Consider the following 20,754-nt stretch of genomic DNA (forward strand, 5'->3'; position numbering starts at 1 on the left):
TTTCCACAGCTGCTGCACATCTCAAAGATGAAGGCAAAGCTGCAAGAGGTTATTTTAATGAAATAAATGGGATAAAATCCCACAGAGCCAGCCAAATGCTAGTTGACAGAGGCACACAGTTACTACTGCAGATCTCAGAGCAGTCCCAATTCTCTCCAAATTTAGTTTGACTACAGAGTTGTGCTGTGGCTGCCGTCAGGCTAAGAAGTGACCACCATAGCCATCTCTATGGTTATTATCTGTCAAAAATTCTCCCCATCAAGGGGCTGGTACCTGTCAGGAGAGTCTCTTGGCTGGCAGGTTGCTGTTGTGGTGGCCGAGCATCAGCAGCAAGCTGGGCCTGGCCACGTGCTCCACTGAAACCCATCCATCACAGTAACTAGTTCCTTAACTCCTCAGCACTGGTGGCACTACAAGAGTGCTCTACTAAATATTAATATCCTCTGGTGTTAAGCTGCCATCCACTATAAATAGCAAGACTTTCATTTTAATCATTTTATTGGAATGTGGAAGCCTGGAAATATTTTGCTTTGGGATTTGAATATTTATTGTCATTTGCAGTGTCGTACTGCTTGGTAAGCTCATTTAAATGGTTAGCTGCTTCTTCCATCAACAACTATTTTTCTTGAGTACTGCATAGCTGTACTGTAGAAGTGGTAAACAAAAAGACATCTGAAACTTGGGCTTTATAAGAAAAAACACATTTCTAAAAACTGTGTCGCTTTTTGGAGGTATTTTGCCAAAAGGCTCATTTTTAACTGTAGTTAAATGAAGGATTTATAATGATAAATAAAAATAAAACAAATTAGCATAAATCCTTTGATAGCCTTGCCTGGAACATCAGTTAGTCCCCTGAGTGCTTTTATCAGCATCCACGGGATGCAGCTGCACTCACCTTGGAAATTTTGTTGATACTTGCTCAAATAAACAGTTCTGTGTTAAAGTGGTAAAGAACTACAGCTAATCACTGCGGAGGAGGAGAACAAGAGAAGTCACCAATTTCTACTGTAGGATTTTTCTCTTTCTTTATTGTTTTTTTCTTTCCCCTTCTTCTTCATTAGCCAGGAGTTGGAGGAGAGCGTTAATCACAATTACCCAATTTGCAATTAACACTACAGATTAAAAACTTTTTGTAAAGGGTGGCTTAGTTATCCTCTAGCTCCTCACTCCAGGTTACAAATGTATGCCCAGGCTCTGGGCTGGCCTCTTCAGAAACACCTACAAATTCAGCCTCTGCTTTTGTAGTGAAGGCTCCTTCAAATTTTGTAGCAGAGGCAATGAGTTCTTTTGCGGCAATCATGGGACCAAGGCTTGCTTCAGCCACCTAATGTGTGAAAACACAGCTTCTTCATAAGATTATTTTTATACATAGTAACAAACAATTAAAACATGTCCTGTACTCCTGAGGATGTGGCCACGTCTGTTCCTGGGTTCAGCAAACCAAGTGCTGCACAGAGCTGGTCAGAGAGCCTCAAGTACTTGCCAGTGCTACCAAGTAATATAAAGGCAAGGCGAGAACCACTGCATCCCTCCCCAAACTCTGAACTTTAGACTTCCATTTTGTTCTTTCCTCCAAGTGAAATGGAGGAACAATCTTGAATAAGAGGGAGAATGCACTTTTCTTTCTTACACAAGAAAATTGCACAACTTGGTTTAGTAGCATATTTTGCAACATAGCCTGTTTTCTACCCTTTAACACTCAAGAGACCACAGAAACCAATAGTGCTTTCAGCAGTCTAAAAAGACCTAATGGGAAAGGAGAGCACTACATGTCACAATAAGACAAAGGGGTTAAGAATAACATCCATTTTCCCCAATTTCACATGAGCTTTTACCTAGGGTGGAATGGTCATTATGGATACAAAGCACATTTCCCCTGTCCCACATGCACTGGTTTGTGTATGTGCTCTTTGCAGATTTCTCACTCCAAGAGCAGCTGTATCCTTGTAACCATGGGAACAGCTCATGGCAAATTCCCTCAAAACACAAAAGCAGAAGGATGGAAAGGAACAAACATTTTAAGAAGGTCGTACACAAAGAGTGAGGCAGCATCTTATGTTCATAGAAGTGTTCCCAATGGTTTGGGGAACATGCAGGACAGGAGAAAACCACAGTTTCTTAATGCTAGAGAGTGATCTGTCAGGCTGCTCACCTTCTTCACTGGACAATAAAAGAGAGGAATTTGTCTAAGTCTGTTCTTTAGCATCATAGTTGTGCTCTGTGAAGACTTGCATGCATGCAGCATCAAAGCTTTTCTGAACATTTGGTGGATCAAAGGATTCAATACTGAACTTTCACAGCAGTATATGACAACCTTACATCATGCCTCAGAAGATGTGCTCTGAATTAAAAAATAACTTAGATTTTGTCTTCAAAAGTAAAAAAATAAAGGTATGCTCCTGTGCAAAAACTTATCAACAAAGGAAGACTCATATCTGAGCAGACCTTAGTCCACCTAGTTTAGTTTTCTGCCTCCAAGAGTGCCTGTAAATGAGGAAGAGTAAGTACCACTCAGAAGGCACTTTCACCCAAATACTCTCCTCATCTTCAACCCTCCCCAGCCTCAGGGGACTCCCTGAGCCTGTAGTGGTTTGTCTAGATAGTAAACCTCGAAGGTCTTTTCCAAACACTTTTCCATGCCTCATTCACTCCACAGGAACAGCCACCTCCTGTTTGCATTGAGCCTACTTCCTACTAATGTCACTTGATGGCCCTTTGTTCTCATGCCACAAGAAATAAAAATCAGTTTCAATTCACCCCTCCCATGTCACTCATGATTTTGCAGATCTCTATCATATCATCCATCCACCCTTGGAAAAGCACAATGTAAAGCTCAGCCTACTTAAATGTTCCTTGAACAGATCAGCTCAGAGCTTTGCTCACACATATTACTTTTCTTCAGACTTCCCCCTGCTGTAATACATCTTCAGATGAGAGGACTAGAACTACACGGAGAGGGTGAATTTTGGAGCCATGCAGTGGCTTTTTAAATCTCTATTCTCTTCCCAGAAAGTAATAATATTTCATCTCTTTTTTTTTTTCTCCTCTCATTGCTACTGAGCACTGCGCTGTTGGTTTCATGGAACTATTATAAACCCAGTCTCACTCTTAAGTGACAATAATGAAGTCATAGCTCAGAATATTTTATGTGAGGTCAGGATTACTTATACCCAGGATTAACATTTACCTGCACTGAATTTCATCTGTTATACTATCCATCTCAAATCCAGTAGGTCATTCTTCAGTCTACCCTTTGAGCTCTTCCAGAACACTTGGGTGATTAGCACCAGGCTTGGCAATCAGATAATTTTCTTTTTTTTTTTAATTTATACCTCAACCTGTTCTGTAATTACTTCAAAATTTAGCCTGATCATTTGCTGAATCATTGCTGAAAATAATGGCACAGGGAATCTCCCAGCTTCTACAGCAAGCAGACACAATAATTATCTTCTCTGCAATAGTCCTGTCCACGTGGCTATCAGATGGCTCCATCAACTTTGTTAGACATTTTGTTCTTGCTATTAGGTCCTGCAGCCTCTCCTCTGCCTCCCAAGGTCTTGATAGACATTGCTCAAGGTCACCTTTGATATAGTGCAGCTGTGTGACCTTGGACCTAACTGCTGTGAACATAGCTGGGAGATGCTTTGTTGGGAGCCTCTGCTCCTTCCAGGGAGTTTAAACTCAAGTCCTTACCCTTGGTGCCTGCTCAAGCTATGCTGTAGGTGGCCCGGTGTCCCCCCCTTGCACCTCATCAACCCAGACCCTGACCCAATGACTTGACTTCCCAACCTTGGACCTGCTTATCACTATGGACTCATTGAATCGTTTTGGTTGGAAAAGACCTTCAAGATCATCAAGTCCAACCATAAACCTAACACTGCCAAGTCCACCACTGAACTATGTACCTAAGCACCACATCTACACATCTTTTAAATACCTGCAGGCATGGCATCTCAGACACTTCCCTGGGCAACCTGTTCCAATGCTTGACTTTCAGTGAAGAAATTTTTCCTAATGGCCAATCTAAACCTCCTGAGGTCACTGTCACTCAACGTGCTCTGCTCTGCCTTGGCACTGTGGGACCAGGACTCATCATGAGGACTGTCCTACCTGCTTTGCTTCACCTTCACTCCCAGCTCCCCTTCCCTTGCAGAGCAGCCTCAGCTCCACTGCTGCCTGGCAGACAGGCTGGAAGGAGGATCAATTCTTTTACCTAGCTAGTCCTCAGATTTGGACCCATATTAGATTATCATAATACATTTCAAACTCATGAAGACTAAACCTGAGGAATGTTTTTTGAGAGAGATGTGGAGAGGAGGTCGTCTCCAGTTTATCATGGTGTTACTGGAGGAGGCTTGGCAGCTGTGTACGCCACACATTCCCTGTGCACGACCTTGATCTGGTTGCTTCACTGTTCATTTCTCTTGATTTAAAAAGGGATTAAACTTTTCTCCTGAGAACAAAAGAATTTTGCTCCTTCCTCCCTCTCTGTAACAAATGTCAACAGCAACAGCCCTGATTGGAGCTGGGAAAACATGGAACTTTGCCATTAACTTTAGCAAGTTAAGAAAGAGGCTTCATTTACCAAGCACGGACAACAAGATGAACTACAGAAGAGAATTTTTGTCCTCCTCTGTGTTCAATACATTCAAACACACTAGCACGTGAGGCTGGGCCTCAGATACCATTTCTAAGCCCTGTAAAAATACACTTAAACTTGCAGAAAACAGCTTTTCATTCTGAAGCACCAAAAATTTACTAGCAAGTACAATGGCTTGTGTCAATATAGCCAGCTTGTAGTCTCAGCTAGGAGGCTTTCAGGTTTTTTGTGGGTTTTTTTGTTTTGGTTTTTTTTTTAAATCTGTATTTGGGAAACAATTTTACTGTGCCAAACTACAAACAAGATGACTCAGTCTTCCACTCACTACACTTTAGAAAAAACTCTCCTGCAATATTGGTTATTGATGTGGCCTTCAAAAAGAAGGCTAAGGCAGTTTTGATAGAGGCACAGAAAGTTAGAAACAAGACTCCATCTAAGCTCTATAGTCATGTCTCAGCAAGCTTTAAATGAAGTTCTGCAAGGGTGGCAGAAGCAGGGAGAGCACCCTGGAAAGGCAGAAGGTCAAGACATCAGGTTTTACTGGCATAAAACCCACTTGTGATGTCAAAATATCTTGTCATTTTTCCTGATTCCATTTAAGAAAACTAAGGCAGGTACAGTGCTCTGCATTTTAATTGGTATGTCTTTACCTTCCCTCCTTCCTCTCTCTTTTTTGCAGTAAAGTCACTTTCTTAACAGTAAAGTGACAAGAGAGGAGAAGGGATAAAAATAGGGATACAAAAATCAGGGGGAGAAAATGAAAAATTAGAGTATGTCATAATAAAACTGTTCAGGATGAAAATTACTTAAAAAAAAAAAAGCCTTACCATGATGGTACAGAAATACAGGGAAAATCAGGTCCAGATGCTGAAACAATATTTGTGGGTTGTTTTGTTTTAAATCAATAGATCTAGTTGGTAAAGTTTTTAGGAACATAGGAAAGCTTATGAAGGAAGCCTGTACCTCATAGCTTCACCTTTTCTCCCCCCATTCCTATCAGTTGCTCTTAATAAAACACAACTCCCTACAAATTTTGCCTCTTAAAAAAAGCTGACATACCTACATTCACATCTGTTTATGTTTAGCTCAGCTGCCCAACATGTTTATCTTAAATCAGAGTCCAGTGTCATCTCTAAGATTAAGCAGCACTGGCATTCACAGGGTAAAATGCAAACAAGTGTGGCAGTTTCTTCACATCCAACATTTAACATTAGTCCTGTATTTGAGGGTCCTGACTTGGCTCCTGAACAGGGAATTCTGCACAGCAGCTACCCAGCATATGGGAAAAGTTATTGACAACAATAATTGCAATGGATCACAAAACACTCCTCAGCTCTGCAGATTAAATGGAATAAGGACATGGAATCCTGATCCAAAAGGCTCCCAGAAAAGTCTTAATATTTACTACATAAACTTAGGCAACAGATCATAGTCAAAGGAATAGGCCCTAAGGAATCTGCATCCTTTCTCCCAGGCCCTCACCATTCAAAAGGTTTAAGTTGTTACCCTGGATCTAAAAAGAGAGATAAACAGGCTTTACCTCAAATCTCCAAGGTGGTGCACCACAGGTAGTGCATCTACACTGGGTGACTGGGTAGCAGATCCTGCTACAAGCCTTGTGCTGACACTAATTTAGAGCTGACTTATTTGGGAATAGCTTGGCTATCTAAACACCATGCAGGAGCGTGCAGAGCAGAGACACCTCAAGTCTTGATCTCAGAAGAAATTCCATTTCACCACTTCTTTGAAGTGTGTTAACAGCCAGGTGAGAAGCTGACTGTTCCCACCTGGGGAAGTTATTCCTATGCTCTAGAAAGCTCACGACAGATTTTAACTGTTCAGAGTAACACTTCTTCCACATGCATGCCCTGCACATCTCCACCCAGGAATTCAACATTCATAAGGTGTGGATGTTTCCAGGCTGTACCCACAGCCTCTGCTGCTGTTGGAAGCGGTAGGCAGCTATTTTTAGCGCAACAGTCTGGAGACCCATTTGATGTGCATTATGTCAGAGGCAGCTTCACCGACCTGAATGATAACAATATCACACACAGGGAGCGTATTTTCCCCTATTCAAGGAAATTAAATGTGTTAGGGGAGGTTCCCGAGTGAGAGCAACTAACCGCATATAAAATATGAAAGACGGAATCCATCTTCCTTCGCAGCTATTAATGAATTGCCATTTACATGCCTAATAAACTTGCACATTAAATTCTAATCACATCCTGCTTCCCTCATTCACCTGAAGCACTCTATTGCTGAAAACCCTATTATTCTAGGAAGCACTACAGTGCCTGATACTCCCTGATCAGGCTAAAACCCTGCATCTAGATCTGCAATCTCAGAGTTGCCTAAAGTAGTAATTCCATCTTTTCAGTTTATCATGGCCATGCAACTGCTCTGCAACTCTCTCCTGACTCACTAAGCTGTTTATTTCTCTGCTCTGTTGCTTGCTTCAGAAAAATCCTTGTCTGGCACTGTAGCTCTATGGAAAATAATGTATATTTTCCATGTAAATGCTTCAGAGAGTTTAAGCCAAAACCCAGTAAGTTCATGATATATTGCTACAGTACCTGTTACTATACCCTTTGACTGGCATTCTTGCTCCTGTTTCACTAACACCTGCTTACACCCATTAGCAAACAGCTTTTTCTCCCCTCAGTCATGTATCTAATCACCCATCCTCCATGGCTGGCTTGCCTCCTCCATCATTTCTCAGGCTGTTAAGCACAAAGGAGACAAAATTAATCACAAGTCTTCTTACAGCCTAGAAACCGCAGTTCTGCACATTTCAGTACAGATTGGTTAGATGTCCCTATTGTCTCCTTGACTTGAGGAGTGGGACTCCCAGCCCCCTTAACCTATTCACAGCCAAACCTCAGGGTATTATGGTATTTTCCCATCTGTGGTGATTAAGTAGAAAGATCAAAACTGTTCTTTCTGACAAATGTATTGCTTGTACATCCAACACAACCAGCACCAGCAGCAACTGTGCAGACTCTGCAGTGATGTCCCACCCACCAAAACCCTGACCTTTACAAACCAGCTTCGAGGGGACACCTCCACCCTTCCTCCTACAATAATCACATTTACCACCTGGAGTCATGGAGTATATGGCCAACAGGGGTTCGAATCTGTGAGTACAACACCAGCTTGTTTGCTGAATTAAAGTCTTACTCACTCTACAGAGAGAGGATGCCAGTAAGACATTTTAAGTAGACTGCCCACTGATAAAGTTTCTACCAAAACAGACTGGAATCAAAAGAGAAACACAAGCAAAGCTCCCAATCATCAAAGCTTGTAAATTGATTATTTCTAGAAGCTACGTGTGAACACATCTTGTCATTTTATTCTAAAATCCAGAGTATCATTAATTCATCATAAATATCAATGTCACATAAGTGTTTTCTAGCAGTTGAGCCATCAAGCAGCTATACTCTCCAGAACAAGCTAACTATATTATTAATTTATGCATTATAATATAAATAAATGTAAAAAAAACAGAAATGCAAGCACATACTCTCTTCAGGCATTTGTGGGAAGCACTTCCCTGTAACAGAAAAGTTCATGCTCATATCAGGAAAGGCTTGTAAAGATGAAGTTTATGATGACGAGTGAAAGAGGAGAACTCGCCATGACTGGAGCAGGGTGGTGACAGCAACATCAGCCCTCCAGCAAGCATAAGGCAACCTACACGGCAGGTCAGCCCAGGAGAGTCTCACAACTTAGAGCAGGACTACGGGCAGCCTCTCTTGTAACCCACCTCAGGAAAGGACTAAAGGCCTCAGGCTGAGCTGAAGTAGGGCCCTGTGAGAGGGTGTGGGTGGGGTCCCAGGTGAGGGTGGTCAGGACAATCAAAACCTGTTAGTGCCCTCAGGCCCTCACACCTGTAGCCATGTGCATTTTTAGTTCTAAAATAAGGAAATGAAGCATACAGTGTAAGATGCGTGGGGAACTACTTGAGATAGAAGTCGAATTGCTAAACCCTTTACACGAGCTGTGTGGTGCTTTAGAGGGGCAATCACAATAAATTTTGATGCTGAAAAATGTCTGTTTCCAAAAACTTTAGCACATTCATTTCATACAAGGGCTCCTGATCAGACACAGACATCAGTTCCTTTCAACAAAACCAACCAGGGCTCATCCGTTCCTTGCAGGATAAGGGGTGAGGATCAGTGTGACTCAGCACCCAGAGACTGCCAGTACAAGAGCAAACAAGCTCACCCCCACCCTGACAAAGATGACTTACTGCAGCTTCAAGACCAAAACTATCCCTGGAGACCTCCTCTGTTTGCACCACAATTCTTCCCTTATTTCTCCTTCCAAGCCATTTCTGTGCCTCCTGCCCTCCTTCCACATACACCCACAGCTTGCTTTTCTATCTGAAGGTCACTTCAAGACGGCTGAATGCAGCACGTGGTATCACTGAGCTCAGCCACTGCAGCCAGCTCCCATGAAACAAAAGGAAACTTGGCAAAATTCAGGAAATTTCTGGTTTGAAAAAAGTCTATGTTCATTCGGAAGTCAGGGATTCTGTTCAACTTAATTTTAATAGCTGCAAGGGAAAATAATGGACAATGGTTGTTTTGCTGGTGGTCATGCTGGTGGTTTTTTTTTTCATTTTACATAACAAAGTTGGCTTCTGGTACATGTAATCATTTCTGTCTCCAGCCTGTCAAGGTGATACAGCTAAACAAGAGGTCGTGACTACTTGCAGATGGTTTCCAAACTAAGCTACAGTGCTAAATGAAGCTATCTTAACTTGTGGAAATTACTAAAGCTGCTTTGACCCCCCAAAAAATGCTGAAGGCCTTTTAAGGTTACAACACAGAGCTTTGTAGAGATGACCAAAGCCTCCAAGGAGTTGAGAGACTCCCATGAGATGCCAGAGGAGCTGAAGGAAGCTCAGGAGTTCACAGACCTTATAAACACACACACCACAGCTGTAGCCAAGTATTGATTTTTGCCAGGTTGTGTCAGAAATAGTTGCACCAGAGGGACGTACAAGGTCTTACATGGAGCTCCAACATATGCCACAAAAGATTTTAGAGAATAATCCTCTGGTTTTTGAAGATCACTTGAAAAAACACACACAGAGCTGATGGAGGGATGCTTTTAGTCAAGAATCGGTGTTCACATTTGGGTTTTCTTCTTGCCAGTGCATTAGCTGTCATTTCTATCTAAAAGCTTCTGAAAATTGTTTAGCAGAATTTAAGGACTAGAAGATGGGTGTTGAAGGCATCTCTGCAGCCCGGGCAGGGGCTGGGGTCTAATCCAGTCTTTCTGGCAGCAGCAGGTGCTAATCTGGCATGAGCTACCTCTTCACTTCAGACACGTAGGCAGCCTCACCAGGCAGCAGAAAATAAATTTTACTACTATGCAAGGTTTGACAAGGCACCTTTAGAGAATAAGGAGCTTTTCTCTAAATCCTTAACTGAGCAGGTTCCTTTAATAGCAACCTTTCAAGTGAAGAACAACCTAAATCTCTGTAACAGCTCCTGTCCCATGGTGCAAGGTGCTAGATGTCCTGCTGGGACAAAAACTAAGCACTGCAAAATCATGTCTCAACGATCTCTTGGTGCCCCATTTATCCTGTGATATGGAAGCTCAAGCTGTTCTCTCCCACTAGAACATGGTGGGGTTATACACATTAATTGTAAGAAACACAGACATGGTAACAGAGGCTGGGAGACCCCCAAGAAAGTCTGGATTCATACAATTCAATTGTAAATGCACCCAAGCTATTTCCACGTCTTCACTGCTGCTATGGTGAATGTGAATTCTCCATTCATTAAATCTAGATATATTATGTATAATATTACCTTGGTATTTCTCCCGTACATAAATCTCCCAATGTATGTATTAGCAATGTTAATTATAATGAGGATGGTTTTAGAGCCTGACAACACTGAAAATGGGAATGCTCTGTGTACTATAAAACTTGGGAACTGCACTTCAGGGTGTGAGTATTTCCATAAGAAAGCAATTACACTGAGGAAAGCTGACCGGTAAAATAGCCTGAATAATCTGCGCTAAGGGAGTTCAGAGAGAGATGACTGGAACAAGAATGGACATTATTATAGGAAACATTCTTTTTAAATTTTTTTCAAATACTTTGATGCTGAGCTACAGATTATTGCTGCTATAAAGAATGGCCTTGGAATCTGAGGCTGGGCTTTTAAAAAGTATTCACTGTACCAAAAAAACCCCCAAAACAACAAAAAAACTCAAAACACCCCAACAACAACAAAAAAAATAACAAAAAAACCCCAAAAGACTAGTGGACAAGACATAGCATAGTGTGATACCCTTTCTCTTCCTTGAGTCTCTTAATATTTGGCAATGCTGTAATGCCAGCATATTTAATGATTTTGAAAGATAAAAACCAAATTATTTTGTCCCAAGAGAGACACACCTCCTGCTCCTTCACTGCTCACCAGCAGACTTCAACTCCATTCTGCTCATGCAGCTCAGAAGAACTGCTACACACAATCCCCACCCAGAGTGCCAAAGGGAGAAGCCAAAGGTGCAGAGAAAATAAAGACTGCTTTTTCAGCAACGAGGCTTACACAGGAACTGGCTTTGCATTGTGGAGAGGGGTTTGGGGATAAAACCCTTGTGTCACTCATTTCTGTTAGAATCAGCAGATGGCAGCTAATGAATAACACTGCAAATTACATGTTTGTTGTTACGTTTCTGAAGAAACACACCACTGAGATGGACATCAGCACTTTGTATCCCCTAAGATACTTTTCACAGGGTTCTGCAGACCTGGGCACTGGGGGATTTTACCAGCTACAACTGGTTCACAGAGGAGAAATCTTGTTTAGAAATCTAAGAGCTGGAATTTTATTTCAGCTACATTTTTCTTTAATGATGAAAGACTGGGGTTTTTTTTAACACAATAGTGCAGCAATAACTGAATTCTGCACCATATTTCATGTCTGCAGTAACTGTTTGTTGCAATGGAAAAAATAAATATACTTCCAAAAGATGTGGGGCAAAAATCCTGAGTGTCCAGTATTGGCCCCAAGGGCACCCACCAGCCTGGTTGTCCCTGCCTCACCTGCCCATGGTCCAGGACCCCATGTCAGCCCCAGGGACATCAACCCCTGCCCCAGTGATGCCATAGCAGGACCAGTCTCCAGCTCCCCAAACCAGGCCCATGTCCCAGCCTGTCCTTGACTCATTCCTGTCCCCAGGGAGGTACTTGATGTCCAGGCAGCCGTGATCTCCAGGGACACATGCTCTTTCTGACAGATGGGATCCAGAAAGGAGTTCCAGCAGCCCAGTGACAACCAACCACGGACAAAAATTAAGACGAAACCCCAAAGCAGAGAGATTTCAGGATGAATCTCTGTGTCTGCAGACTTTTCTTTCACCACCCCCCCAACAGAGAAGCAGCTGCAAGAAGATAGGAACATATTTTTGCAGTCATCAAGGTGAAAGAAGAGGAAGTAGCCAAGATTACTTTGTTCGTAGAGACAATTTAAAAGCCCTTCTTTGGTTAAATCACTGCAACTTTCTCATGTGGATCAAGTTTCTACAACTGGGAGAGGTTCAGAGTATGAATTATGCATATGGTCCATTCATATGTACAGATACCTTACTGTTGATAAAAAAAATCTTAGTTTGAACACGTGATTGAAAAGGAACACAGAGAATTTTCTTTTTTTTCTTTTCTTTTTCTTTTCAACCAGCTCTAATTATAGACTAGTGACATCCTGCAAGAAGCATTGTCCAGATACCATTCTGTTAAATTTTGTCTTTTGATGTAGCAGAATGCTCAACTTTTCCATCGGTGCTTCAGTTTCCATTCTGCTTGGTAGCATATCATGGCAATGTTATAGAGAGAGCATCACTTACAACAGCACATGGGTTAATATAGTAATTCTAAACACTTTAAGGTGGAAGAGTTGTTGGACCCAGGGGATAGGCCTGTGGTGTAGCAGTTTAAACATAGGTAGTTATGAAAAATCTGCAGTCAGAAGAGAATGTTTTACCATCAAGGCAGAATAAGGCCTTGGTGTAAAGCTTATGGTTAAAAACATGGGCCAGAATGTATCCCTTTATATTCCAGAAATCTGTTTTACCTTCAAAAAGAATAACTGTCAGATTCAATTTCACTTATCATCTTGAAAATGGAGAATTCCTCCACTAAGCTTAGTGGCACTGAACCACATATACCTAGAAACAAGCTCAACAGTTAAGCAGAGAAGTTTCACACAGGTATACACCATATCTACAGTATGGGCAACACATGGAGCAAAGAAAGAATTGCCAAAACTCGGCATTTTTCCAAAACTACTAGAAAGAGGATGGGAAAGATTCCTCAAAAGGAAAAAAAAAGGAAGCCGCTGTTTTTAAGCTTCAGAAGTGTACTGAAGGCGAGTTATATTTTATTTCATTAAAATATATTTTAAAAACATACTGTGTAAAGGATTTAGGATTCTCAATAATTTACTATTTACATTAGCAAATTCTGTTTGACTGTTATTCTATAGATAGAAATGAAGAGTCTGCAAAAGGGAGTTGTATCAACTTCAGGACCAAGCGAGCCGCTTTACCGAGAAACAAGTCCAAAATGCATTCCTTCCCATTTCAATCCCTTCAAATTCACGTTTGCAGATAGATTGCAAAAAACTCAATGAAAGGTCACGTTGGCGAGTGTTGAGCACTCACAGCGAGAGCTGGGATTTCAGAGTGCTCTGCAAGAGAGAGACCTCGACGAGATGTTAACGCTGCACTACTCAGTAGTCAAGAGGCTGCAGGGCCCAATCCCACTCTTGCTCCCACTGTCCTACCTCCACCGAAATCCATGGCATTACATGACGACGAGGCCAGTACCTGGCCCTGCAGCTGGATTTTGGAAAGCTAGACAGATTCCTTGAGCCAGGCTGGCAGTGGAGAGAGCATCTGTCCTACCACTGTAGACACACTGTAGCTTACCATTCTTTTTCAGTCCAAACTCAACATCAATCTCATTATCTTCCTCTCCATCCTCTGGAGAGAAATATGCATAGGGAATTATCTCTCTGATGTAAACAACTGTAAGCACCATTCACATTTGCTGGTCCACGTGAAAAAAAAATCATACCCAAGTGCATGCCGTAGCCTTGACCATTCTTAGCAGGGCAGCTCAGCTTTCCCATCAGCTTCCCAGATCTCTGAAATCATATGGGTACCCCAACATCATGCACAGTCCATTGCAATGCCAGCCACTGTCTGCTTGACTATTCCAGGAAAGGGTGGTCGCCTCTTCAGTGATTATAGAAAACCCATGATTAAAAGAAGTAAAGTGGTCAGCTCATGCGTTCTGTTTCCTGGAGGCACTCAATGGTATTTCTGACATCTCGTGTAAGGCACCAGTCATCCGGTAGCTGAGCAGAAAGTGACCCGCAAGACCCTGATTAAGCAACCGTAGAGGGAACTGACAAAATTCAGCTGGCTTGCTCGCCTTCTCGCTTACGTAGCATAAAAAGTGTGGTCACACCATATGGGGAAGTTTCTGGTGGTATCCTAAAAGAGGAAGACTCAACTTGCACTGCAAGCCAAGGAGCATGGCTGACAGTTTCTGATGGCTGTGTCGGAGTGGCAGTTCCCACAGACATAGCAGAGATTTTCTCGAGCCCCAGGAGGCCTCTGCTGCTTTGCTTTCATGGAAAATGAGTTTGCTGTCAACAGCGAAGCAGTTACCTCCTTACAAGATGTCTCCATGATGTGCAACGGAGGGCCAGACGGCAAAACCAGCTTTTCAGCATACTTGCTGAACTTCTCTGCTGTTGGTCTTGCCCGCAGAGCCTTTTTCACAGAGATGCAACGCCAGAGATAGCAGAGCCTATGGACGAAGAGGTCGGCTGGATGCTGGTTGACTGCATCACTGAGCAGCTTCAGTCCAGAATATCAGTCTCAAATGGGACCAGGTGGTAGTATGTCAAATTGGTGACATAAGCTGTTGGATCATCACTGTCTTCTAGCTCTGAGGTAAAGTCACTAACACTTTCAAACCTAAAGAGAAATAAAAAAAAAAAAAAAAAAGGCATTAAGTCATTAATGTTCATTTACAATATTAAAGTCAAAGGAATTGGAAGTAAAGTACTGAGGGAGAGGGAGAAGGCCAGGATATCTGAAGACTGACCTCTGGAAATTTTGAGAAAATACATTTGTGAGGGGACTACTTGGAAAAAGGGCTGCAGGCAAGAATACTTCTGCTGGTACTGCAAGTTAAATTTCTGAGTAAATTTAACATGTAGACTTGCTTCACACCAGTTGCAGTAGAAGTATTTCTAATGCTGGTTTGCAGCTTCAGCTTTGTGAAGCTCAGTTTGCAAGACAACGATCTAGAGCCTCAACTCTTTTTCCAAAGCTTCAGTATCTCACTCCCTCTCTTGGCAGCCTGAAATTCAAATTCATACTAGAAGTTGCCAAGGAAGGTCCATTCAGATCAACTATGAGTCATGAAGCTATAGTTTCTCTGACATCAGCCTACATATCTTTATGCCCTACTGGAGACACCAGCAATGGCATCTACTGTCACTTTTGTAAACCAAGATTCAACACCTCCTAGAAAAAAACATTGCTCTCCATGTCCTTAAACAAACAGAAAACCTGTTTCTTCATGACCTACGGAAATGAACGGACTGAAGAGTTTGCTTTCAGTAAAACAGGATGGTATTCCTTTTTAAACCTGTGCTAAAACACAGCTGTGCAGCAGGCTAGGAGAGGAAGTTCTCATCTCTTTAGATAGCAGTCTGCAGTAAAAGGTACTTTTATGACTCCTCTCTAGTATGACATTGACTCTTCACAGCACTTGTCATTATAATATCTGAATTTCGTATCTCACAACACCTGGTTACCACATTAAGGTGAGACAGATCAAAAACATTATTAATTTGTTTTCATGTCCCAGGGCTCCCATCCTCCTAAGGAATTAATGATTTCCTGGGACATACCCTTTCCGGTCAGGCAATTCTGGTTAACTCTACAATGAGATTTTTATCAGTCTTTATCAGAGCTTTCACTGTGCTATGGGAAAATCTTCACAGAAAGTCCTCAGAGCTGATCCCCTCCACCTCCTCCTCACCACACCCATGTGTATATGAATAAACCAAAGGCCAATGAGAACCCTGGTGCCTGCAGGCCAATCATCTTGTCACCCCCGATTTTCAAAGCAACTAGTGAGGAAGGAAGGAAGCAGCAAGTGAGCTCTGGACGAGTGAATCATGCAGCTGAGGTCCTTACATCCTTACATTTTGTTCTCACAGCATGTGGCAGCAACACAAAATGCCTCAGTTCCCACACAAGAAGGGAAAGGGAACTGCCTTTGTTTCCCATCTGAACTTGGGTTCTCACACTTTCACTTCATAGGTACCTTCTCTGGGTTTGGCTTTTGTAAGAGGCCAAATGTCTAACACAAATAGGAAACAGTGACTACAGTATCCTTCCTCCAGCCTCTCACTGTCCTCCCCATTGCATGAGATTTAGGCTTTGACAAGCAGAGAACATCCAAATATAAAGAGATTTCCAAATTTAGTTTAACTTGCTTTGGTATTTTCCATCCCATTTTCTAACTCCTGTGTTATAACCTGACCTTTTACAAGGATTCCCCATTGTCTCACACCTGCTCTCAACCAGAAGGCATCAACTTATTAAAATCTCCACTTTCCTCCATCACATACATTCCTGTGCCAAGAAGGCTTGAATTTCTGCAGTTAAGGAAACACTTTACTTCTTCCCAGATAGTCTAGCACTTAAAGGCAGTCTCTGCAGGCCAAGGATTAAATCTCATCTCAGTTCAAGCAAGGGACTCAAAGAATTGTCATGTTTCTTTCTCACACACACTCTCTTTAACATTTTGAAAGATCTTGCATTCATCCTGATAGAGTGAGAAAAGAACAAAACAGAAACTGAAAAATTGAACAGGGTGGGGAAAAAATCCTAACCCAGCTCTGATTATAGGATTTGTCTCTAACATCTTTTTAGGTTGGCATAATTCAGCTCTCTGAATAGCAGATAAACAGATGAAGCTTTAAAACAATTTGTTTTAAAACTGCATCTCACCTACACATGAACTAGTTAAACTCCTTCAGTTAAGTGAGGCAACTGCAGACATTCCTCTAACCTCACCCTAGAGAGCCCCAAGAGTCACATATTTCAGAGGACCCAAAGAAACAGATAATCTCCCACTCCCATCTCTGCCTAAAATTTTCTTTCTTTAGAAGCATCACAGGTTATTGGATAGCATGATCTATACATCCTGCAACGTATAGACACAGCTCCGTCTCTTTTCCACACTCCTGCCTGGTCCTTCTCACCTCTTCTTTAACTATGAGGACCACAATGTTTTTTGAGCAGAAACTCAGGGATTTTCTCCTGTGGTGCTGTTGCTATGCTCCTTACTTACAGCCAAACTGAAATGTGACTGAACTTTGAATGTTTATTAGCCTGTTCCTCTACTTCCTCCAGGCTGCTGGCTTGCCTGCGTGCGTGGGAACACATGCAGTAGGGAGTTGAATTGGTATCTTGCAAGCACTCATAGATCACATTGTGGTGTCTTACGGACTGCTGGTGATCCAGAAACAACAGATTATGAAATACCAGTGGGGCAGAGAGAAAGAAGAAAGCAGAGGAGGAGTCAAGAAGGCTATTCAGATTCTGCTCTCCTTCTCTTGTCAATTGTATACAACTAGATTATTACAACTGGAAGGCCCCACAGATTTTGTGGTTCTTCAGCCCCACTGGCAGGGTACTATAAAGCAGCATGTGAGGTACAAAGCAAGTGGCATTCACATGCTGTGGTTATGCAGAAAGTTTTCCTTGCTGCCAAAAAGGAAGTGTGGGAACAGAAGTTTGCAAAGCCCTGCTCAGGAATGCTCATAGGAAACGAAACCCAATAAGCCAGGACTGTTTACTACAGCTAGCAGCTACATAGGACACCCAACAGTCCAAATGCTTTGGCACTCTTACCAACAGGTCTTTTTCCCAAAATAAACTCTGCAAACTACTATGGACATGCAGACTCCGAAATACCCAAACTGCTGCTCTTGCTATTTTTTCCAAAAGTACCGTGACAGACACACCACCCTTCACAAGGGCCTACTCCTTGTGCTGTAAGACAACCTTCTTTATCATTTTAACCCCTGTTAATGCCTTAAAGTCACTACTCACATTTGCCAGAACGAAGAGGGAAACAAGGTACATAGAAGTTTGTGAACTCACAGGAGCAACCCCAAGTGTAAACATGGTGTGAGAACAGTCCAGCTCCTCTCATCACCTGTCAAGAGCAGGATTTTGTTTTCCTGGAAACATTCTATATCTCCCTTCATCATCTCTGTCCTGCTTTTGCATAAACACCCATGAAAGTTTCTCCCATGGACCACAAGATGATTGTGACAATGGGAGCATCATCCTGAAACTACACATCCACTACTGGAGTGAATTTGCCAAAAAAGGCAGCATGTCCAATAACACAGCCTCTGCTGCTGGTCCAAAAGACCAAAGTGCAAGCAGGAGACCAACACTGTAACAAAATCAAAGCATAGGATTGAATGCATTCATTTACCACCTTTCCATCTGAAAGGACTGCAGAGTACTCAAAGAAGCACACATAAAAGGACTATTTATGGCACCTGGATGCTGAGCATGCTGGGTTCACCCCATTTTGCAACAGTATGGTGTACTGCCAACTAAAATCAGGGAGAAAATGGAGAAAGCAGAAAAAAACTACTTCAGAACAAGAGAGTATGCAACTCCAACTTGCAAAAATTCTATAGTTTCATTTGCAACAAGTATGAGACTTTTCAGCTGATGGATCACTGGGTAGGTAGCTCTGCAGACTACAACAGCTAGCCAGTGCAGTGGGGCCTTGGGGAATGAATGCTACCTGCTGAGGCTCCAAGTGCTTCTCTCTAACAAATACAGGTTTGCTTTACAAAATGTCTGATACAAGTACATCAGCAGCCAAAACCCAAAAGTCATACAGAGTTTAATGTTGCTGAAAGGAAAAAGTTCCCATCTGAGGATATACAAGTCCACAAGGAATTAACTCTGATTTCAGAATAGAAAACACCAATCCCATAAATCAAATTTTACAGAGACCAAAAAGGAACTGCATAGGATTTTGAAAGATTTTAAAGCTTCCCTTCTGGGCTACTAACCTACATTTAAAGCAACAGTAGAGGAAACTTCTGCTTTTAAAAAAAAGTTCAGTTTTCACAAAAACCACTGTGCTACACAAGAGCCATTACCTCCAGGCTGTTACCTCTTGGCAATAAAATACAGCTACAGGATGGGCAAATTTAGGGCATCATGTGAAACACACATTTAAAATTTATTAACTTCTTGACTCCTGATTTAACTTCCTTCAGCGCAATCTGGACAGGCTGGAGAGTTGGGCGCAGAGGAACCTGATGAAGTTCAATAAGGGCAAGTGTAGGGTCTTGCACCTGGGGAAGAATAACCGCATGCACCAGTGCAGGCTGGGGGATGACCTGCTGGAAAGCAGTCCTGCAGAGGACTTGGGAGCACTGGTGGATGACCAGTTGGCCATGAGCCAGCAGTGTGCCTTTGTGGCCAAGAAGGCCGATGGTGTCCTGGGATGCATTAAAAAGAGCGTGGCCAGCAGGTCGAGGGAGGTTCTCTTCCACCTCTACTCTGCCCTGGTGAGGCCACATCTGGATTATTGTTTCCATTTCTGGGCCCCCCAGTTCAAGAGAGATAGGGAACTTCTGGAGAGAGTCCAGCAGAGGCCACAAAGATGATCAAGGGGCTGGAGCATCTCCTGTATGAGGAGAGGCTGAGAGAGCTGGGACTGTTTAGCCTAGAAAAGAGAAGACTGAGAGGGGACCTTATTAATGCTTATAAATACCTAAAGGGTGGGTATCAAGAGGATGAGACCAGACTCTTTTCTCTTTTCAGTGGTGGCCAGCGATAGGACAAGGGGCAGGTAGGTTCTGCTTAAACGTGAGGAAAAACGTCTTTACTGTGAGGGTGTTGGAACACTGGGACAGGCTGCCCAGAGAGGTTGTGGAGTCTCCATCTCTGGAGATATTCAAAACCCACCTGGATGCTTTCCTATGCAACCTGATGTAGGGAACCTGCTTTGGCAGGGGGGTTGAACTAGATCATTAATGTTCCATTTCCATCATTTTGACTGCTCTAATGAAAAAGTAGGTCAATGTTTCTCATTAAAAACACTCACTGAAACATCAATCACCTGCCATGACAGAAATCTATAGGAGCTGATTTCCATCAATACCCATCTGTTGATAACAGCCACTGACTTAAGACCTTCGTGAAAGCCTTCCTGCTTACAGGTCTCTGACCCCAGAATACTTATATGCATCAGGAGGCAGAATTTACAAATAAGACAAATCTAACTTCCCTCTTCCTTAATGAAATACACACGCTTCACCACATGCCAGCATGTGGCAGCACCTAAGCAGGTGCCCTGCTTCCCTTGATTAAGTTCAGGGCTGTGCTCCCCTCCTCTAAGGATGGTGTTTTTCTTCCCAAATAAAGCATATCCCTCTTAGGATACTCCATTTGTAAGGATGTTTGAGTTTCCAGATTTGGGCTCAAGCCAGCTCTCATCACAGTCATGAAAGAAAGAAAAAAGTCCTCTCTTCTCCTCTGGCAGGACCCCTATGCCAATCACAGCTTTTTTCATACGCAGAGGACTGAGCTCCTTGGGATCAATCATTCTCACCCACAGCCATTTTATCCATTTAATTGGAATAGCTGTGAAGCCTCAGCAATGAGGCCCAGTAACCTTTAACCCGTCTGAAAAACAACTGTATCAGTCTTGCTCCTAGAGAGAAGATAATTTTTTGCTAGGATGGGAAAAAAAAGCTACAATTTATTCAAAGCTGACAACATCACTCATACACAAACCCCACTTACAAATGTTCTGCTGAATCTACATCCAGGTGCTTCTCTTTTCCATTTGGTATACTGTGGTCAATGACTATAGTTTCAGTGTTGGCTAAACAAAATCCATTTGATCGCATTATTTCTGTTGGGAGAAGAAAGAAAAAGAAGATGAAAATATTTTTTTTTAAAAAAGCTGAAAAACAACTGCATATCATATGGAATTGACATGGTTATGAACTGGGATGTGTGCGTGACATTGGAAAACCTGTACATGAAAGCAGGAA

At 42.4% G+C, this 20,754-nt stretch overlaps 1 protein-coding gene across 1 annotated transcript in view; it reads right to left on the minus strand.

Annotated features, from left to right (window-relative positions):
- Positions 1-14,490: 14,490 nt before the first annotated feature.
- The window catches only part of PXDC1 (PX domain containing 1), a gene marked incomplete at its 5' end in the record, with an annotated part of 10,989 nt that continues 4,725 nt past the window's right edge, over positions 14,491-20,754 (minus strand). Inside the window, 2 exons of the mRNA XM_029084682.1 lie at positions 14,491-14,608; positions 20,501-20,612. Of these exons, the coding sequence (XP_028940515.1) occupies positions 14,491-14,608; positions 20,501-20,612 (230 nt within the window). The remainder of the gene's footprint in view (positions 14,609-20,500; positions 20,613-20,754) is intronic.

This window comes from Antrostomus carolinensis, unplaced genomic scaffold, assembly GCF_000700745.2.
Source record: "Antrostomus carolinensis isolate BGI_N321 unplaced genomic scaffold, ASM70074v2 scaffold11814, whole genome shotgun sequence".
Classification (NCBI taxonomy): domain Eukaryota; kingdom Metazoa; phylum Chordata; class Aves; order Caprimulgiformes; family Caprimulgidae; genus Antrostomus; species Antrostomus carolinensis.